The sequence below is a fragment of the Desmodus rotundus genome, chromosome 1, assembly GCF_022682495.2.
Source record: "Desmodus rotundus isolate HL8 chromosome 1, HLdesRot8A.1, whole genome shotgun sequence".
Lineage (NCBI taxonomy): Eukaryota > Metazoa > Chordata > Mammalia > Chiroptera > Phyllostomidae > Desmodus > Desmodus rotundus.
In genome coordinates this window covers 107,971,338-107,988,844 of record NC_071387.1, presented here as the reverse complement: position 1 = coordinate 107,988,844, position 17,507 = coordinate 107,971,338, and the positions used below count along the sequence as shown (strand labels likewise).

Below are 17,507 nucleotides of genomic sequence, written 5' to 3'. Positions count from 1 at the left end.
CTTGTTGTTTGTTGATTTGGTTATGATGGTCATTCTGACCGGTGTGCACCCCAATGTTCATAGCAGCACAATTTACAATAGCCAAGTGCTGGAAGCAACCTAAGTGCCCATCAGTAAATGAGTGGATAAAAAAACTGTGGTACTTTTACACAATGGAATACTATGCAGGAGAAAGAAAGAGGAGCTCCTATCCTTTGTGAGAGCTTGGATGGATCTGGAGAGCATTATGCTAAGTGAAGTAAGTCAGGCGGTGAAAGACAAATACTGTATGATTTCACCTATAGGTGGAACCTAATCAACAAAACAAACAAGCAAGCAAAATATAACCAGAGACATTGAAATTAAGAACAAACTGACAGTAACCAAAGGGGAAGGGATAATGGGGGGAGAAGGAGGGAAGGGTTGTCAAGGAACATGTATAAAGGATACATGGACAAAACCAAAGGGAGGTAGGATGGAGGGTGGGAGGCAGGATGGAGGGTGGGAGGTAGGATGGAGGGTGGGAGGCAGGATGGAGGGTGGGAGGTAGGATGGAGGGTGGGAGGTGGGGGTGGTTGGGGTGGGAGGGAGTGGTAGAGGGAAAATGGAGACAACTGTACTTGGTCAATAATTTTTTTTAAAAAGGGGGAAAAATGTGTTGGTACTTTTCTGATTGTCAGGGCCAAGTAACAAAAAGATAAGAATTCCAGTCTGAATGGGAGCAGAAAGAGCCATTCTTCATGACTAAAAGGTCAGAGCCCTAAGAGGGATGAGGTGGAGGAAGAGGTTCAAAGGTAAAGGGTGCTGAGGAAAGAGGACAACTGGTTAAGCGTTTATCAGATGCTGTACACTGAAGAAGGTCTTTACATTGAGATTCTCACTGAATGCCCCCGACAAGCCCCCAGGTAGACGAGACTACCCACCTTTACAAGTGAAAACAACTAAGGCTCCGAATGTTCCCAGGGTCCTATCGGAGTCGTCCTCACAGTCTGACTCCAAAGCCAGGGTTGCCTCTGCCAGCAGCTGCCCTCTCCTGGATGGAAGCAGAGCCAGAGCCTCACCAGTTTCATTAAGGTAGCTCCCCCCAGACAGCTAAGATAGAAAGGAGAAGAAATACAAGGGCCAAGCAAGCCGAGGGGGGCTGTGGGAAAAGCGATGTCCCTGAACAGCTCATAACCAGCCCAGTGCCCTCAGCCACGCCCATGCAGGCGCCCAGGGAAGCATGCTGGACGTGAGACAACAGAGACTGACATCTGAGGTGGCCACGCAGTTAGCAGTGGTTTCTAGGAAAACTGAGACCATTGATGCTGGCTCTTCTCTGACCAGCCCCCTCCATCCATGACTTTTAAAGGGGGGACCCAAGAGCACAGGAGAAAAATCTACAGTGACAGGAATCCCTCCTGCAGCTTTCCCCTGACCCCCACCAAGAACCACATTCATTTCTGAAAATGAGCAACTGGGGAAATGAAGAGGAATCAAAGATTTGTTGAAGGGCAGAGAGGAAAAGGAAGATACACCAACATGAGGGAGAAAGCAAGAATGGCAAAGGGTTCTGTCAGCAGAGAATTTCCACCAACATCTCCACTAAATATGGTGAGGACGGATTTTTAGCTGTGAAAAGAAGCAAACTAGCCAAAAATGACACATTTTACTCAGCAGTGACACTAACACCATTACAGTAACAGGAAAGATTTGGGAAGTCAGGGTCCCAACCACAAGCAGGGTCTGAAAGAGCATGCTCTTTAAAACGTAGGAGAGGAGGAGAACACAGGGCAGGGCTTTTTTTTCAGGGTGGGAGGGAGGGTGTCCTTTTTATGTATACTTGTTTTATTCATAATTTGTCATATTTTAGGATACTAAAAGTGACATTAATGGTTGAATTGAACAAAAAAATTTTTTAACCTCATCTTAAATCTACAAATCCATTCCATTCCATGTCAGTATTCAAGTGAAAAGGAGCATAAAAACAAACAGGTACACAACTGCACAGTTTGCATAAAGGTCTATTTCATTATCGGTGGGTAGCACACTCAACAGTTAAATGCGTTTAAATAACGTGGAGGGGGCTGCACACGGCAGCACTGGTGACTGGACAGACACCCAAGTCAACTGAAACCGCTAACAGGTAACTGTCTAAATAGTTAATACGCAGCTCTTGGTTGGATCATCAACACAGGACGGCTTTTGTGTGACGGGGTACACTCTAAGGGTCAGGTCCAAAGCAAGTCACTCCCAGCAGTGTCCTCATCTGTACAGTGGAGAAAATTAAGGTCCTACAATTCACAGGGCCGTTGGGAGAATTGAACAAGTTAATTTATACAGAAGACTGATAAAGTGCTAGGCTTGCACTAAATACTTGTGTTAATAGTTATTATTATCAGCATTATCTCTGTCATTCAGAGACACAGGAACATGGCGCATGGCACATGCTTTGAGAACTTTAAAATGGATGATAGCAGAACTTCCAAGCTCAGAGACCTGTGTGATTTCTGTTGCTGTTATTGAAGACAGATTTAATTATGAAATATCATGCTATCCCCATGTATAACGTTAAAAGAGATTATTAATTTCCCAGCAAATGCCACACACATTGGTGAAATCAGCACCTCAGCTGCAGGCCCCCGAGCCCCTCAAAGACTACAACGTGCGGCTCTAAGAATTCTGCACAAAGGATGACTTCATTTGCATTAAGATGCCACACGACAGATACCATTACGGACAGTCAGACATCCGCACGCGTGATCTCTGCACCACCACGCCCACCCCACCCCCCACCAGTCCCACAGTGACTGCCTTGCTCACTACTAAGATATAAATAAAAATAAAAAGAGAGAGCAAGAGAAAAGACAGCATTCTCTGGACTCTCTTAGACCATCAATCAGTACCTGTTTCAGTTTTGCTGGAGAAGCCCGCTGCCTGTTTGATCGCAGCCGCCGTTAGTGCTAATCCGCGACTCCTCTTCAAGCCGTGCTGTAGGACGGCCTCAAACTGGGCACACAGACAGGTCACCCTGTGAGAGAACCAATGACTCATCAGTCCACCCTGTGCAGGGAGACGAACAAGCAGAGTGGCCCCAGCACCTCTAGGGAGCAAGTAAGTTGCCCGGTGTGAAGGAACATACTAGACACCTGGATTTACCAGCAGGTTACTGCCTTGGGGCACTCCCCACACGTCTCCCCATGTCTGTTCATGTCACATAACTCAGGGAAGCCCAACTCCGTCTAGCCATAATCATTAGACTGGTGAAAGCATAACAATTCACAAGAAACAAGGGAAAACAGAATTGGTGCCAGGCAGCAGGGAAGTGGGGGGAAAAAAAGCCAATTTAAAAGCAAATCAGTTTGGTGTAGGGAGGGGCGGGGTGTTAATTGTATTCAATTCACACATTTCAACTCAAATTCATATCACATGTAGTTTAAGGAACAAGATTATGTTTTAAGAGATTAAATTCCCCAGCCGCCAAATTGGAAACACTGTGTAATTTCATGGCCTGTTACATACGCTAAAGAAATAATATGAATTCTGATTCTTGTTCTTTTGTTGTAAGAGATTACATTTGAAGTCAGATCCAGAGTTGATGAAATTTTAATTCAAGTTACAATTACTGTGCATTTAATTGAATTCATTTCTCAGCAACCAAAGAAATGGGAGATTCAGGAACATGTTTGCAAAGAGGTGAGGTCACAGCAACTATACTCTATTCTTAACAATCCTCCCAGCACTCCTGAGCCCCCAGACCAGCTGGATCTGTGGATTTCAGAGACCCTTCTATTCACTTGTGCAACAAATGCAAAGAAATCCTGAGCTTCTGTGTGCCAGGCACTATTCGAGGCTCTGCTGATATGAGGGTGGGAGTGAGACACACAGGGTCTCTGCCTCGCCACATTTGCACAGTTCTAAAGGGGGGAGATGCACAAACAAATAAGCTAACCAAACCATTTGAGTTGAAGAGAACTTTGAAAAAATAAAACAGTGAGGTGACAAGTGGAGACAGGGCATGGATCAGCTTAAATGCTGTGGGGTGAAGGGAGGTATCCTGGGAGTTAAAACCTGGATATGACAAGAGGCAGCAGGCTGGGCAGAGGGGCCCAGTGCAAAGACCCTGAGGCCACCACCATCCATGTCAACCTTGCCTAAGTGCAGGCATTTCCTGCCCCACCTAACCCCACACCTAAAATAATAACACTCCAAGGATTTATTGTTCTGTGGGTGGTAAAATATTTTCATACCCATGATTCATTAATTAGCTCCTCTCATCATTATCATATAGGTAAGGCAAGTATTATCATCTCCATTTTACACTTCAAGAAACTGAGGTGTAAAGACATTTAAGAGACAGAATACAGTAAGTACATAATTAGCAGCAACATCTGTACTCCAGCCCTACACATCCCCACACAGGTCCAAGGCAGTTTCTGCTACACCCCATACCACCAGGACAAACAGGCTTTATTCTAAGACAAACGTCCGTTCTCTCCCTCCCAAACCCAACCTCTCCTCAAGCCATCTGTCTACACCAGAAAACCCTCACACAGCACCAGCAAATACCAGCACTTAGACAGTTTACTCTCAAGTCTGTGCCCACGACAGACATCACTAATCCATCCCGGCATTCTAGGCTACCACTGCCAATGATCAAAGCTGGCCCTCCACGGGAAGGAAGCCTATTTGGCATCCCAAATCTAACACTTGTCCTCGACTACATTGTTTGGTTTCCGAGTTCGACCTTACCTTCCTGGCTCCTCTTCACCTGGTACACAGCATGCGCTACACAAATCCTTTTTCAGTGGGTACGTAAGTAGTTGATCAGCCTTGAACGGAGGGTCCCGGAATTCTCCCCCACATTGAAACAACCCTTTTTGCTGTGTATATGTCACTCTTAAGTATTATATGTGCATATGAGGGGAAACCCAAAAAAAACAGAATTCATTAAAAACTGTGCATTTATTCTTACATATTTAAATTTCAGTCACCTTCAAAGTACTCTCCATTTGATACAATACACTTATGGAGACTTTCTCCACTGCTCAAAACAGTTTTTGAACTCGTCGATTTTGATTCCTCTTAGTGCTTCTGCCCTTTTTTGTTTCACCTCTTCCACATCAGCAAAACCTTTCCCTTTGAGGACTTTTTTCATCCGGGAAAACAAAAAAAAAAGTCACTGGGGCAAGACTGGGTGAACAGAGAGGGTGGGGCCCAGTAGTCACGTCATTTTTGGTCAAAAACTGTGGGCAGGTGTGCTCATAAATCACCCATCATGAAACGGACAAATGCATTGAAAGAGTCTTCAAAACAAAAAAATCCACTGAAGCTGAACTCAGCCTCTCACAGCAACACCAGCTAGTACCCTGATACAGATGGGTTCCTAGAACACTCACCGAGCAGGGGAAGCCTGTACTACAAGGGGCCTGCCCTCCAGAAGATAATTCCAGTTTTATGGGGTCACCCCTCATATACCAGTCTCTTTACATATCCATGCAGACACATATTTCTGAGGGTTTCTTAAAAGCTAGGACACCAAAACTACCTAAATTCCACAGAAACCAAAACAGGGGCATACCAAAATGCAGCCTGCCCTGACAACTGTCTTAGGGTGAAAAACCAAAACAAAACCCTGGGCTGTGTTTACAGTTCTTCATAATAAACCACAGCCTGTACCTTTAGGTGAATCACCTGCAAATACAATGATTAACTCAGCAATCCCTGTCAGTTTGCTTGGCTCCAATGCACAAGTCAGTAACTCCCCTGACAACTCTGGATAATACCAGGCCCCTAAGGAGAATGGAATGCAGGTGAACAGCACAAACCCAGTCCCTAAGGTCTGGGTTACATCAGCAGTGTTCCCTTCCAGATGCACACAGGTCACAATCAACCTAACACAGCAGAAAACCCAGGTGGGCAGTGGTCCTATAAGTATTTCATTATGATGCCTGCCTTGCCAAAGGCCATTCTACTTAACACAGTCCCCACATTCCCTTTTCATCTCCCCATTTAACCTGAGCTACTGGTCATTCAAGACTTAGCTAAATGGTCTCCTCCTCCAGGAAGGCTTCCTGAATCCTTCCTCATTCTGAGCTTCTTTCTACTACAGCTCTTGGCCAATCCCTCTGTTACTGATCAGCTTTTCACAGCTGTCTCCTCTCAGTAAGTTAAGCCAGGATCCATGCCTCATTCATCTTAGTTGCCCCAGCACAATGTCTGGCTACTGTGGGTAACATGACCAAAATGAGTTCTCCCCTCAGGAAACTCAGAATATGCATTTGATAATATATTTAGGTGAGAGATGCATCTCAGGAGACCTTGTATAATTTGTAATCCAAATCCAGGTCAATTAAGACTAGTGAATCAAGGAGAACACACACGTCCAACTTTATGAATCTGCAGCCCTTCAGCCTGTGGTAAGCACACTATAGGCACTGATTTATAACCACGTAACCTGAAGCTTTTTCACTTCTTCTCATCTTAATTCAGTGATAGGATAATTCCTGCAAAATGAAAAGGGCACTTGCTTTAGTAGAGCTCTCTATTTTCTCATCGCAGGCTCTCCTATTTCCCAGAATGCTCTCTGCTGAATGCTCTCTGGCACTACTGTGATGAGTTGGCTGCCTCCATGGCATTTATCACATCTAACTTTTATTATATGATTAACATATTGGGTCATGTTTTTTAATTAAGTGGGACGCTTAATCAACAGTGAATGTTTTAATGTTTTCAAAAGCACCAATCAAGGAAATCACTTCAGGTTTTTAGGCATACAGCTGTTTACCAGATGAATGGATAAATAAAACGTGGTGTGTTGCCCTGACCCGCGTGGCTTGGTTGAATGTCGTTCCGCCAAGTGAAAGTTCTGAGTCCCAGTCAGGGCACATGCCTGGGCTGTGGGACCCGTCCCAGTTGGGGCGTGTGCAACAGGCAACTGACTGATGTTTTCTTACACTTTGGTGTTTCTTTCCCTCCCTTTCCTCCTCGCTTCCCCTCTCTCTAAAAATCTAAATAAATAAAATCTAAAATATATAAATTTTTAAAATGTGGTGTATCAGTACAATGGAATACTATCAGCAAGAAAAGAAACAAAGTACTGATACATGCTACAACACGGATGACCCCTGAAAACATTATGCTAAGGGAAAGAACTCAGACCCAAAAGCCACATGTATGATTCCACAAAATGTTGAGAAAAGGGAAATAGATAGAAACTGAAAGTCGATTAGTAGTTGCCTAGGGCTGGGAGTAAAATCAGGAGTAAACTGTAAACTGGCACAAGGGAACTCTGTGGGATAATGAAAATGTTCTAAAACTGTATTGTGTGGTGATGGTCACACAATTCTATAAATTTACAATTAAAACATCACTGCACTGTACACTTAACAAGGTGTAGACTTTTATGATATGTAAATTAGACATCAATAAAGCTGTTTTTTCTGAAAACTTCCCTCCAGGTCTCAGTAAAAGTTTGATGAAGACATGAAGGCGTTAGTGGATAAAAAATGACATAACTCACTCCTGCTGAATTTAAAAGCACCAGCGCCAGCACAGCTGGACCCTGCACGAGCATAACCAGTTTAGTGCAAAAGTCTGCACACGTCGGTCTTCCTGAGCTTTGTCCTGGATTTCAAGACTGCTTAATCGGCCGCATTAGTCTATAGTAAGGTTCCTAAGTATCCTGTCTTTCTTTATGGCAACTGTTAGAGCAACAGACAGAATCAGTAATAAATGCTGCATTTTTACAAACTGCATCAAATTAACCCTGTGACAGAAGGGTATATTTCCAATTAATCCTTTTACTACATTACAACTTTACTGGAACGTTTTGGGAAAAATCAAGTACAAGCATGAAAATGGACTAGATTATCCACATGTGGAAAGCTCCAATGTCACCTGGAATGGAGTCAACTGTGCCCATGAAAATCTGTCCATTAGTAGCATTGGCCACGTCTCATATTTAACACAGTACGATTATCAAGAAGACCATTACATGATGATCATTTGAAATGGGCCATGCCCTACATACATGTTTTGTAAATTAAGTTTTCAAAAAGGTTCACACCCTTTAAACCATGAAGTTTACTGGCAGAAATCAACCCTCAGCTATAGTATACAAGTCAGATAAATATTTAAGACAAGCAATGGAACAGAACAGAGAGCCCAGAAATAAACCCGCGCCTATATGGTCAATTAATACATGACAAAGCAGAGGGTAAAGGGGTAGGGGGACTGGATGAAAAAGATGAAGGGATTAAGGAAAAAAGCCCTCATAGACAGACAACAGCGTGGTGATTACCACAGGGGAAAGGTGGGGGGAAGCAGAAGAGAGTAAAGGAAGACAAATTGGTGGTGGAAGGAGACTTGACTTGGGGTGATAAACACACAATACAGTGTACAGATGATGTATTATAGAATTGTACCCCTGATACGTATGTAATTTTATTAGCCAGTGTTACCCCAATACATTCAACTAAAACTATATATATAAATAATAAAAAAAAAACAAAATACATGACAAGGAGGCAAAAGAATACAATGGGGTAAAGATAGTCTATTCAATAAACGGTGTCGGGAAAACTGAACAGATACATACAAAACATAAAACTAGACTACCTTCTTTTTTAAAACATTTTATTTATATATTTTTTAGACAGAGGGGAAGGAAGGGAGAAAGAGAAACATTGATCAGTTACCTCTCACATGTGCCCCAACCAGGGATTGGCCTGCAACCCAGGCACGTGCCCTGACCAAGAATCGAACCAGTGAACTTTTGCTTTGCGGGACGATGCTCAACCAACTAAGCCATGCCAGTCAGGGTTAGACTACCCCATATGCAAGAAAAAACTCAAAACGGATTAAAGATTTAAATGTAAGACCCAAAACCATAAAACTCCTAGAAGAAAACATAAGCAGTAAACTCTCTGACACTGCTCTTGATAATACTTTTTCTGATATATCTCCTCAGGCCAGGAAAACAATAGAAAAAATAAACAAATGAAACTACATCAAACTCAAAAGCTTTTGCACAGCAAAGAAAATCATCAAAAAAATGAAAGGACGATGAAAGATGATAAACAAAAGACATTTTATGGGAGAAGATATTCATCCATGATACATTGGATAAAGAGTGAATATCCAAAATCTATAAAGAACTCATACAATTCAACACCAAAAAAACAACCAATGCAATTAAAAAATGGGCAGATGATCCGAATAGAAATCTCTCCAGAGGATGTACAAATGGCCAATGGACATATGAAAAGATGCTCAACGTCTCTAATCATCAGAGAAATGAAAATTAAAACCACAATGAGATATCACCTCATACTTGTCAGAGTAGCTATTATCAATAAGTCAACAAACAACAAGTGCTGGCAAGGACGTGGAGAAAAGGGAATCCTTGTGCACTATTTATGGGAATGCAAATTTGTGCAGCCACTATGAAAAACAGTATGGAGGGACCTCAAAAACTAAAAATAGAACTACCTTAAGACCCAGCAATTCCATTTCTGGGTATTTATCCAAAGAAATCCAAAACACTTATTCGAAAAGAGATATGTACCCCTATATTCACTGCAGTGGTATTTACAATAACCTAGATATGGAAGCAACTTAAATGCCTATCAATAGATGACCAGATAAAGAAGATATGATGTATACAATGGAATATTACTTGGCCATAAAAAAAAAGAAATCTTACCTTTTTGCAAGAATATGAATGGACCTAGAGGGTATTATGCTAAGTGAAAAGTCAGACAAAGAAAAGCAAATACCATCTTATTGCACTTAAATGTGTAATCTGAAGAATAAATAAACAAACAAAACAGAAACTGACTCATAGAGACAGAGAATAAATTGATGGTGCCAGATGGAGGGGTGTTGGGGGAGCAGGGTAGAAAGGTGAAGGGATTGAGAAGTACAAATTGGTAGTTACAAAATAGTCATGGAACCCTGGCTGGTGTGGCTCAGTGGATTGAGCGCCAGCCTGCGAACCAAAGGGCTGTCAGTTTGATTACCAGTCAGGGCAATCCCACCTGGGTTGCAGGCTAGGTCCTCCCACCCCCAGTAAGGGGTATGCAAGAGGCAACCACACCCTGATGTTTCTCTCCCTCTCTTTCTGCCTCCCTTCCCCTCTCTCTAAAAAAATAAATAAATAAAATATTTAAAAAAAACAAAACAGTCATGTGGGTATAAAGTACACCAGGGAATATAGTCAATAATATTATAATAATGTATGATACCAGGAGGGTACTAGACTTGTTGGGGTGGATCACTATTTTGTAAGTTATATAAATATCTAACCACTATGCTATAACTGTACACCTGAAATTAATGTAAAATAATACTAAATGTTAATTATAATCAAAAAATAAAAAATATATTTAAGATATAGGGTTGGCCAAAAGTCCATTGTTTGTTTTTTTCTGTAAAATAAAAGACATTTTTTATTTTCACTAATTATTGATTTGGATATTTTGAGTATGTCAGCTACCTCCCGCTATTGGCTTCTAGTGGGTAGAGGCCAGGGGTGCTGCTAAAGGCCTTCCAATGCCTAGGACAGCCCCACAGCAAGGAATTATTTGACCAAAATGTCAGTAGTACCGAGAAACTTCACAAACCACCTCTGACACGCTCGATCAGTCACAGCACCTTCTCCACACACTGCACAAATCTTTCTTTGCGTTTCAGCTGTTTTTACCTTTCTTGAAATAATAAAGCATAATATGCCAAAAATGTTGCATATCTTCTATCTTCAATATTAAAATGGCTGCGCAAAAATTTTTGATAAGTTTTTTTTTAATGTACACTTATCTGACAGCTGTCACAATACAATCCAACAAAACTGTTTGGAATGAAGTTAAAGACAACTAAGCACTACTAGAGCCATCTTATGGAGAAAAACGTAACAGACTTTTTGGCCAACCCAATAAAAATATTTAAAGCAACATTATTTATACTAGTGGAAAGTTTAAAACCATCTAGATAGTTAACACATGGGAAACTAGTTAAACAACCAAATAGCACAGCATGTAATAATACTATTTAGCCCTTAAAAATATTCATCAAAAGCTTATAAGCCAAATGTTCATAATATAATGAAAAATAAGCATGAAATGAAACTGTATTTATGTTCTCAATTATGCTAAAAAAATTCTGGAAGAAATTATGTGAAAAGATTAAAAGCCACTCAGTAAAAGAATCACTGGTGATGTCTTTCTTACCTCTATGCCTTTTTGAAATTAGCTTGTTTTCTAAAGAAAATATTTACAAATAATTCATGTCTCAAGAAACAGAAATACTGCTATCTTGGTCTATAGATAAAGAATGAAGAAATATGGTTTAAAAGTTATGGTCAGGAAAAAACCATGCAACTATTTAAAATGTTCATAGAGAACTTGAAATAGTGGGGTTTTTTTAATTTTAGAAAAAGAGGATGGAAGAGAGAAAAGATCAATCGGCTGCCTTCCATACATGCCCCCTAACCTGTGACTCTTTGGTGTGCAGGATGATGCCCACCTAACCAACTGAGCCACACTGGTCAGGGCTGGAGTAGCATTTTTTTAAAGCTTAGATTATAATGGTAAGTGGGGGAAAAAGCCATCTACAAAAAGTTATAAAAATGTTTCTAACCCACAAATAAAAAATATTGCAATAAAACAAACTATAACATTAAAAGCTCATTTTTTAAGTAAACAAAATAGGAGAGAGGAATTCCATCTACAATAGTAAAAAAAAAGTAAAATAAATCATATTTTTAGCAAGGGAGATACAAGCCTTATATGAAGAAAACCATAATATGTTCTTAAAGAGTATAAAGATCAAAATAAATGGGAAAAGCATTTTCCTGAATGGGAAAATTAAAATTAAAATGTCAATTATTCCCAAATTAATTTATAAATTTAATATAATTCCAATAACAATCACAAGGACTTGACAGTGTGGCTTTGGATACAGGGATAAACAAACTGATGGAGCAGCACAGAGACCCCCAAAACCCCAAATAAATGTGAAAATATTTTATATATGATAATGGTAGCACCTCAACTCAGATGGGCAGGAGTGAGCTATTTAACCAGTGGCACTGACACTAGTAGCTGTCGGACTGAAAGAAAATAAGAGTAAATTTCTATCTCCAAGCACAGACAGAACTAAATTGCAGGTGGATCTGCATCAAAGAAAAATAGAAATATAAAACAATAAACTGTAAAAATAATAGAGAAAAATACAGAAGAATATCAGGACAGGATACTCCACAACCAAAATTTTAAAAAGTCATAGAATTAACTGCATAAAGTTTTTAAATATCTATCTGGCAAAAGATACCATAAATATAGTAAAACAATAAATGAAGACTGGAGAACATGTTTACAGCACATATAACTGAAAAGGGATTAATAGCTATTGTACATGAAGGGCTTTCTACAAGTGGGTAAGAAAAAAACAAGAAACTCGCCCTGGCTGGTGTGGATCGGTGGATTGAGCCTGCTCACCAAGGGGTCGCCAGTTCAATTCCCAGAGACGGCACATGCCTGGGTTGTGGGCCAGGTCCCCTTTGGGGATGTGTGAGGGGCAACCTATCAGTGTATCTCTCACATGTGGATGCTTCTCTTCCTCTTTCTCCCTCCCTTCCTCTCTCTAAAAGTAAATAAATAAAATCTTTTTTAAAAAAGAAAAACAAGAAACTCAAAAAAATTTAAAAAAGAATTAAAGAAGATGAACAAACAAAGCACAGAAGAAGGAAATGCAGTTGGCCAATAAACATATGAAAAGATATTCACTCTCACTGATGGCCAAGAAAATTGTCACAATACTAAGATACCAATTTAAAGCAATCATTTTAAAAATCACAGATCTAGCAAGAATATGCTTAAATACTGTTGATAGGAACACAAATATGAATTGCCATATCTTTCTGCAAAGAGATCAGGAAATACAATTTTTTTAAATAAACTCTTTGACCAAGCATTCCTACTTCTAGGAATTTATCCTATAAAAATAAAAGCACTGCTAATTAGAAAATGAGCAAAAACCAGACATTTCACCAAAGGGGATGCACAAACTAGCACATGAAGTATATTCAACATCATCATTATCCATTAGGGAAACGCAAATTAAAACTACAACGAGCTATGCCTACACTTCTATAAAAATGGCTAAAATAGAAATTTATGACAATATGAAATGCTGTCAAGAAAGCAGAGAAAACTGGGTCCTTCACATTCTGATGGGTATGTAAATGGTAAAGCCAGTCTAGAAAACAGTTTGTCAGTTTCTTATAAAATTAAATATGCAAATATCATACAGCCCAGCAATGGCACTCTTTGATACTTATCTCAGAAAAATTAAAACTTAAGTTCACATTAAAAAAAAAACTTGTACATGAATGTTTACAGCAGCATTATTTACAATAACCAAAAACTGAAAACAAGCCAGATATCCGTCAGTGACTTAATGAACAGACCACAGTGTATCCACACCACGAAACACTACTCAGCGGTGAAGAGGAACACACTAGTGACACATGCAACAGCTGGGACGAATCTCATGGGAATTATGCTGAGTGGGGGGGAAAGCCAGTTCCAAAAGGTTTACACACTGTATGGTTCCATTTACATAACATTCTTGAAATGACAGAATTATAGAAATGAAGAACAGACTGGTGATTGCCAGGGGTTAGGGATGAGGAGAGAGGGAACAGAGGTGTGGTTGGCATGGTTATAAAAGCACAACAGGAAGTGTGCTGTGGGGATGAAAGTATTCTGTGTCTTGACTGTGCTGGTGGACAGTGAATCTACACAGTGATAAAACTGCACAGAATTAAATACATATGCACAAATAAGTATAAGTTAAACTAGGGAAATTTTAAATACTGGGCTAGAGTTTTAGAAGATGTTACATTGAAGGAAACTGGGCACAGAGTAAATGGAATCTTTCTATATTATTTCTTATAACTGCCTGTGAATCTACAATTATCTCATAATTAAAAGTTTAAATAAACAATTAAACATAAAAGCACTAGCAGGCAAGGCTATGTGTATGCACAAATATTTTTACTGCAGCACTGTTTACAACAGCAAAAGCAAAACAAAACTGGAAACAACCCGAGCATTCGTTACCAGGAGAACAGTGAAGTTACAGCACCTCCACACTACAAAATATTATGCGGAAATTTTAAAAGACTAAGATTCCATGTTTAATCAACCCTAAGAAGCACCTTTCCCCCCACATTTTACATCTCTAAAATTCAGATTTGCCTCATAATTAATGAAATTACACAACTAAACCTGACATTGGTTTTTCTTTCTTAACTATACATAAAGATGCCATACATGGCCAGATTTTTTAAGCAAGTTAAAAGTAATATAAATGGTATGTCCTCTCAATTACTTGCACATCTGCTATCATGTGGGTGGACGTAAACATCCTTGAAAATTCAGGTGAACTCTTCCAGAACAAGGGTGATGACGGCTGAGGCTGGGCATCTCATCCTCAGTATGACAGCACCAGCCTGCAGGGCCTCTCACTCCTTGCTACACCAGGGGTCCTAGGACCAGAGAATCAAATCAACACAGTGCTCTCAATTAGTCCTACGTGCTGTGGCCCTAAGCCTCATCTCTCTCTGTGCTAATAAGGGGACTGAAAGTAAATTGCACCCCAGAGATAAAGGGCCAAAAAGATATGTGAGAAAGATGGCAACCATCTGAAAGAAACTAAAACTGAATCCTAGACTTATCACATACACCAGGGGACCCCAACTCCTGGGCCACGGACTAGTACCAGTGGTGGCCTGTTAGGAACCCGGCCACCCAGCAGGAGGTAAGCGGCAGGTGAGCGAGCAAAGTTTCATTTGTAGGTACAGCTATTCTCCATCACTCCCATTATCGCCTGAGCTACACCTCCTGCAGACCAGGGACATTAGATTCTCATAGGAGCACAAACCCTACTGTGCACTGTGCATATGAGGGATCTAGGTTATGTGCTCCTTATGAGAATCTACTGTCTGATGATCTGAGGTGGAGCTGAGGTGGTGAAGCTACCACTGGGGAGCGGCTGCAAATACAGATTATCATTAGCAGAGAGGTTTGACTGCACAGAAACCATAATAAATCAACTGCTTACAGACTCATATTAAAACCCTATCAGTGAGTGGCAAGTGACAATTAAGCTGTATCTGGTGGCAGGCTATAAAGCCATCCAGCACCCCCCTGGACCATGGAAAAACTGTCATCACGAACCAGTCCCTGGTGCCAAAAATATCGGGGACCACTACTATAGACCAGAAAAAAAATAAATTCCAGCTGGATTAAAGGATTATCTGTAAACAATAAAAATTTACAAGAAAATTGAAAAGACCATATGCACACTGTCATGTTAGGGAAGATCTTAAAATAATGAAAACCCAGAAACTGGTAGATAGGTATCATCAGTTAAAAAACATTTAAGCGTGTAAAAAAAATTTTCCAATTTTTTAAATTATATTTTATTGATTATGCCATTATGGTTGTCCCAATTTTTCTCCCTTTGTCCCCTCCACCCAGCTCCCCCACACACACTCCCTCAGGCAGTCCCCACACCATTGTTCATGTCCATGGGTCATGCATATAAGTTCGTCAGCTACTCCATTTCCTATACTGTACTTTACATCCCCATGGCTATTCTATAACCACCTATTTATACTTCTTAATCCCCTCACCTCTTCGCCCATTCTCCACCCCCCAGTCTGGCAACCATCAAAATGCTTTCTATACCCATGGCACTGTCTCTGTTCTTCTTGTTTGCTTAGTTTGCTTTCTGGATTCAGTTGTTGATAGGTATGTATTTATTGCCATTTTATTGTTCATAGTTTTGATCTTCTTTTTCTTAAATAAGTCCCTTTAACATTTTATATAGTAATGGTTTGAAGAGGATGCACTCCTTTAGTGCATCCTGTTCCACATCACTGCCCCTCCGACCAGGATGGACGTGGTTTCTTTAATTCTGTAGTTGTCAGACTTTCATTCAACTCGATTTCTGACTTTCCTGAGTGATGGTTGTCCCATGGTTTAGTTGTAATTTTGATGTGGTTGTGCAAGGAGGTGAGCCACATCTGCCTACACCACCATCTTGACCGCAAGTCCCTGTTCCTCCACGTAAAGATTTTAAATCTGGTATTATAATAGATAATATTATCTGTGCTTACAAAGGTAATGAACAAAACAAACTGAAAAAATTTACAGTGCAGAAAGCAGACAAAAGGTTAATCAATTACTATAATATACAAAGAGCTCTCACAAATTGACAAGGGGACAAATAATCCAATAAGAATTGGGCAAATAATATGAAAAGGCTGTGCTCAAGAGAGTAAAGCCTAATAACCAACAAACATTTTTTTAAAAAGATAACTGAAATTCACTAGCAATCAAGGAAATGCAAACTAAAGTGATAGTGAGCCACCACATTTCACCCATCAGACTGACAAAACTTCAAAACAATACTCAAAAATGTTAAGCAAGAAGGAAAAGGGTAGTCTCCTGCGCTGCTGGCAGAAATGTTTAGAAAAACACCTGACCACAACTATCAAAAAGAAACACATATTCTCCTTGATGAAGCAACCCAACTTACTGTAAATCTAAGCTAAAGAAATAAAATCCTCAGTATACAAGAAAAGATGCACCCTAGTTGTCGTGGCTCACTTGGTTGGATGTTGTCCTGCAAACCAAAAGGTTGCCGGTTCCATTCCCAGTGCTCTAACTGGGTTGTGGGTTTTGGACCCGGCCAGAGCACATATTGAAGGCATACAGTCAATGTTTCCCTCTCACATCGATGTTTCTTGCCCTATCTTTCTCCCTCCCTCCCTCTCTCTTTAAAACAAAGAAAAAAAAAGATGCTCAAATATGTCTACTGGTTCATCGTCCATAGTAATAAAAATTGGACACAAAGGCAGTATTACTTCATAGGCAATTGTTTGTACATCTGCATCGTGCAAGCAATATAATGCAGCCTTTTAAAAAAGTACTATTACTTGGAAAGATTTTGACAGTAATGCTAAGAGAGATAATACAGATGCAGAACATACACACAGGTAATTCAATTTTTGTAAAACAATGGCAATAAAACCTATGTGTGTATATATATATATTTTATTTATAAAAGATTGTATGAATATGGAGGAAAAAACATAAAACAAATAATTTTTGATCATTAACTTAAGTTATCCAAAGAGAGGAAGAAGAACAGATGGTACAGAATAAAAAGGCCAAGAAAAAAATTAGACGAAGAAATGCAAACTTGGTAATTGTGAAAACTCACAAGGCAGTAATTTTCAAGATACTGTAAGCATAAGTTCTGAGGATGGCCTACAGGCATGTAAAAAGAAATCAAATGAATGTTTTACCAGAGAAACCAGAAACTGGAAAAATAGCCATTTTTAGATGGGTTAAATCATAATCTCTGGCCGTTTTCAAGTTATTAATAGAAACACACTAACTGCATTCTCTGGGGTAGACAGACCTCCAACTCTTGGTCTGGATGCAAACACTGCTTGGAACTGTCTTGTCAGATGA

The 17,507-nt window shown here is 40.0% G+C and overlaps 1 protein-coding gene across 6 annotated transcripts in view; it reads right to left on the bottom strand.

Annotated features, from left to right (window-relative positions):
• The window catches only part of SNX29 (sorting nexin 29), a 611,689-nt gene that overhangs the window by 562,131 nt on the left and 32,051 nt on the right, over positions 1 to 17,507 (bottom strand). For 5 of the 6 annotated variants that reach the window (XM_045204448.3, XM_024571345.3, XM_045204449.2 and 2 more), the window contains one exon: positions 2,865 to 2,989. The exons of the other annotated variant lie outside the window; for it this stretch is intronic. In XM_045204448.3, coding sequence (XP_045060383.2) covers positions 2,865 to 2,989 — 125 coding nt within the window. The remainder of the gene's footprint in view (positions 1 to 2,864; positions 2,990 to 17,507) is intronic. 6 annotated transcript variants of the gene reach the window in all.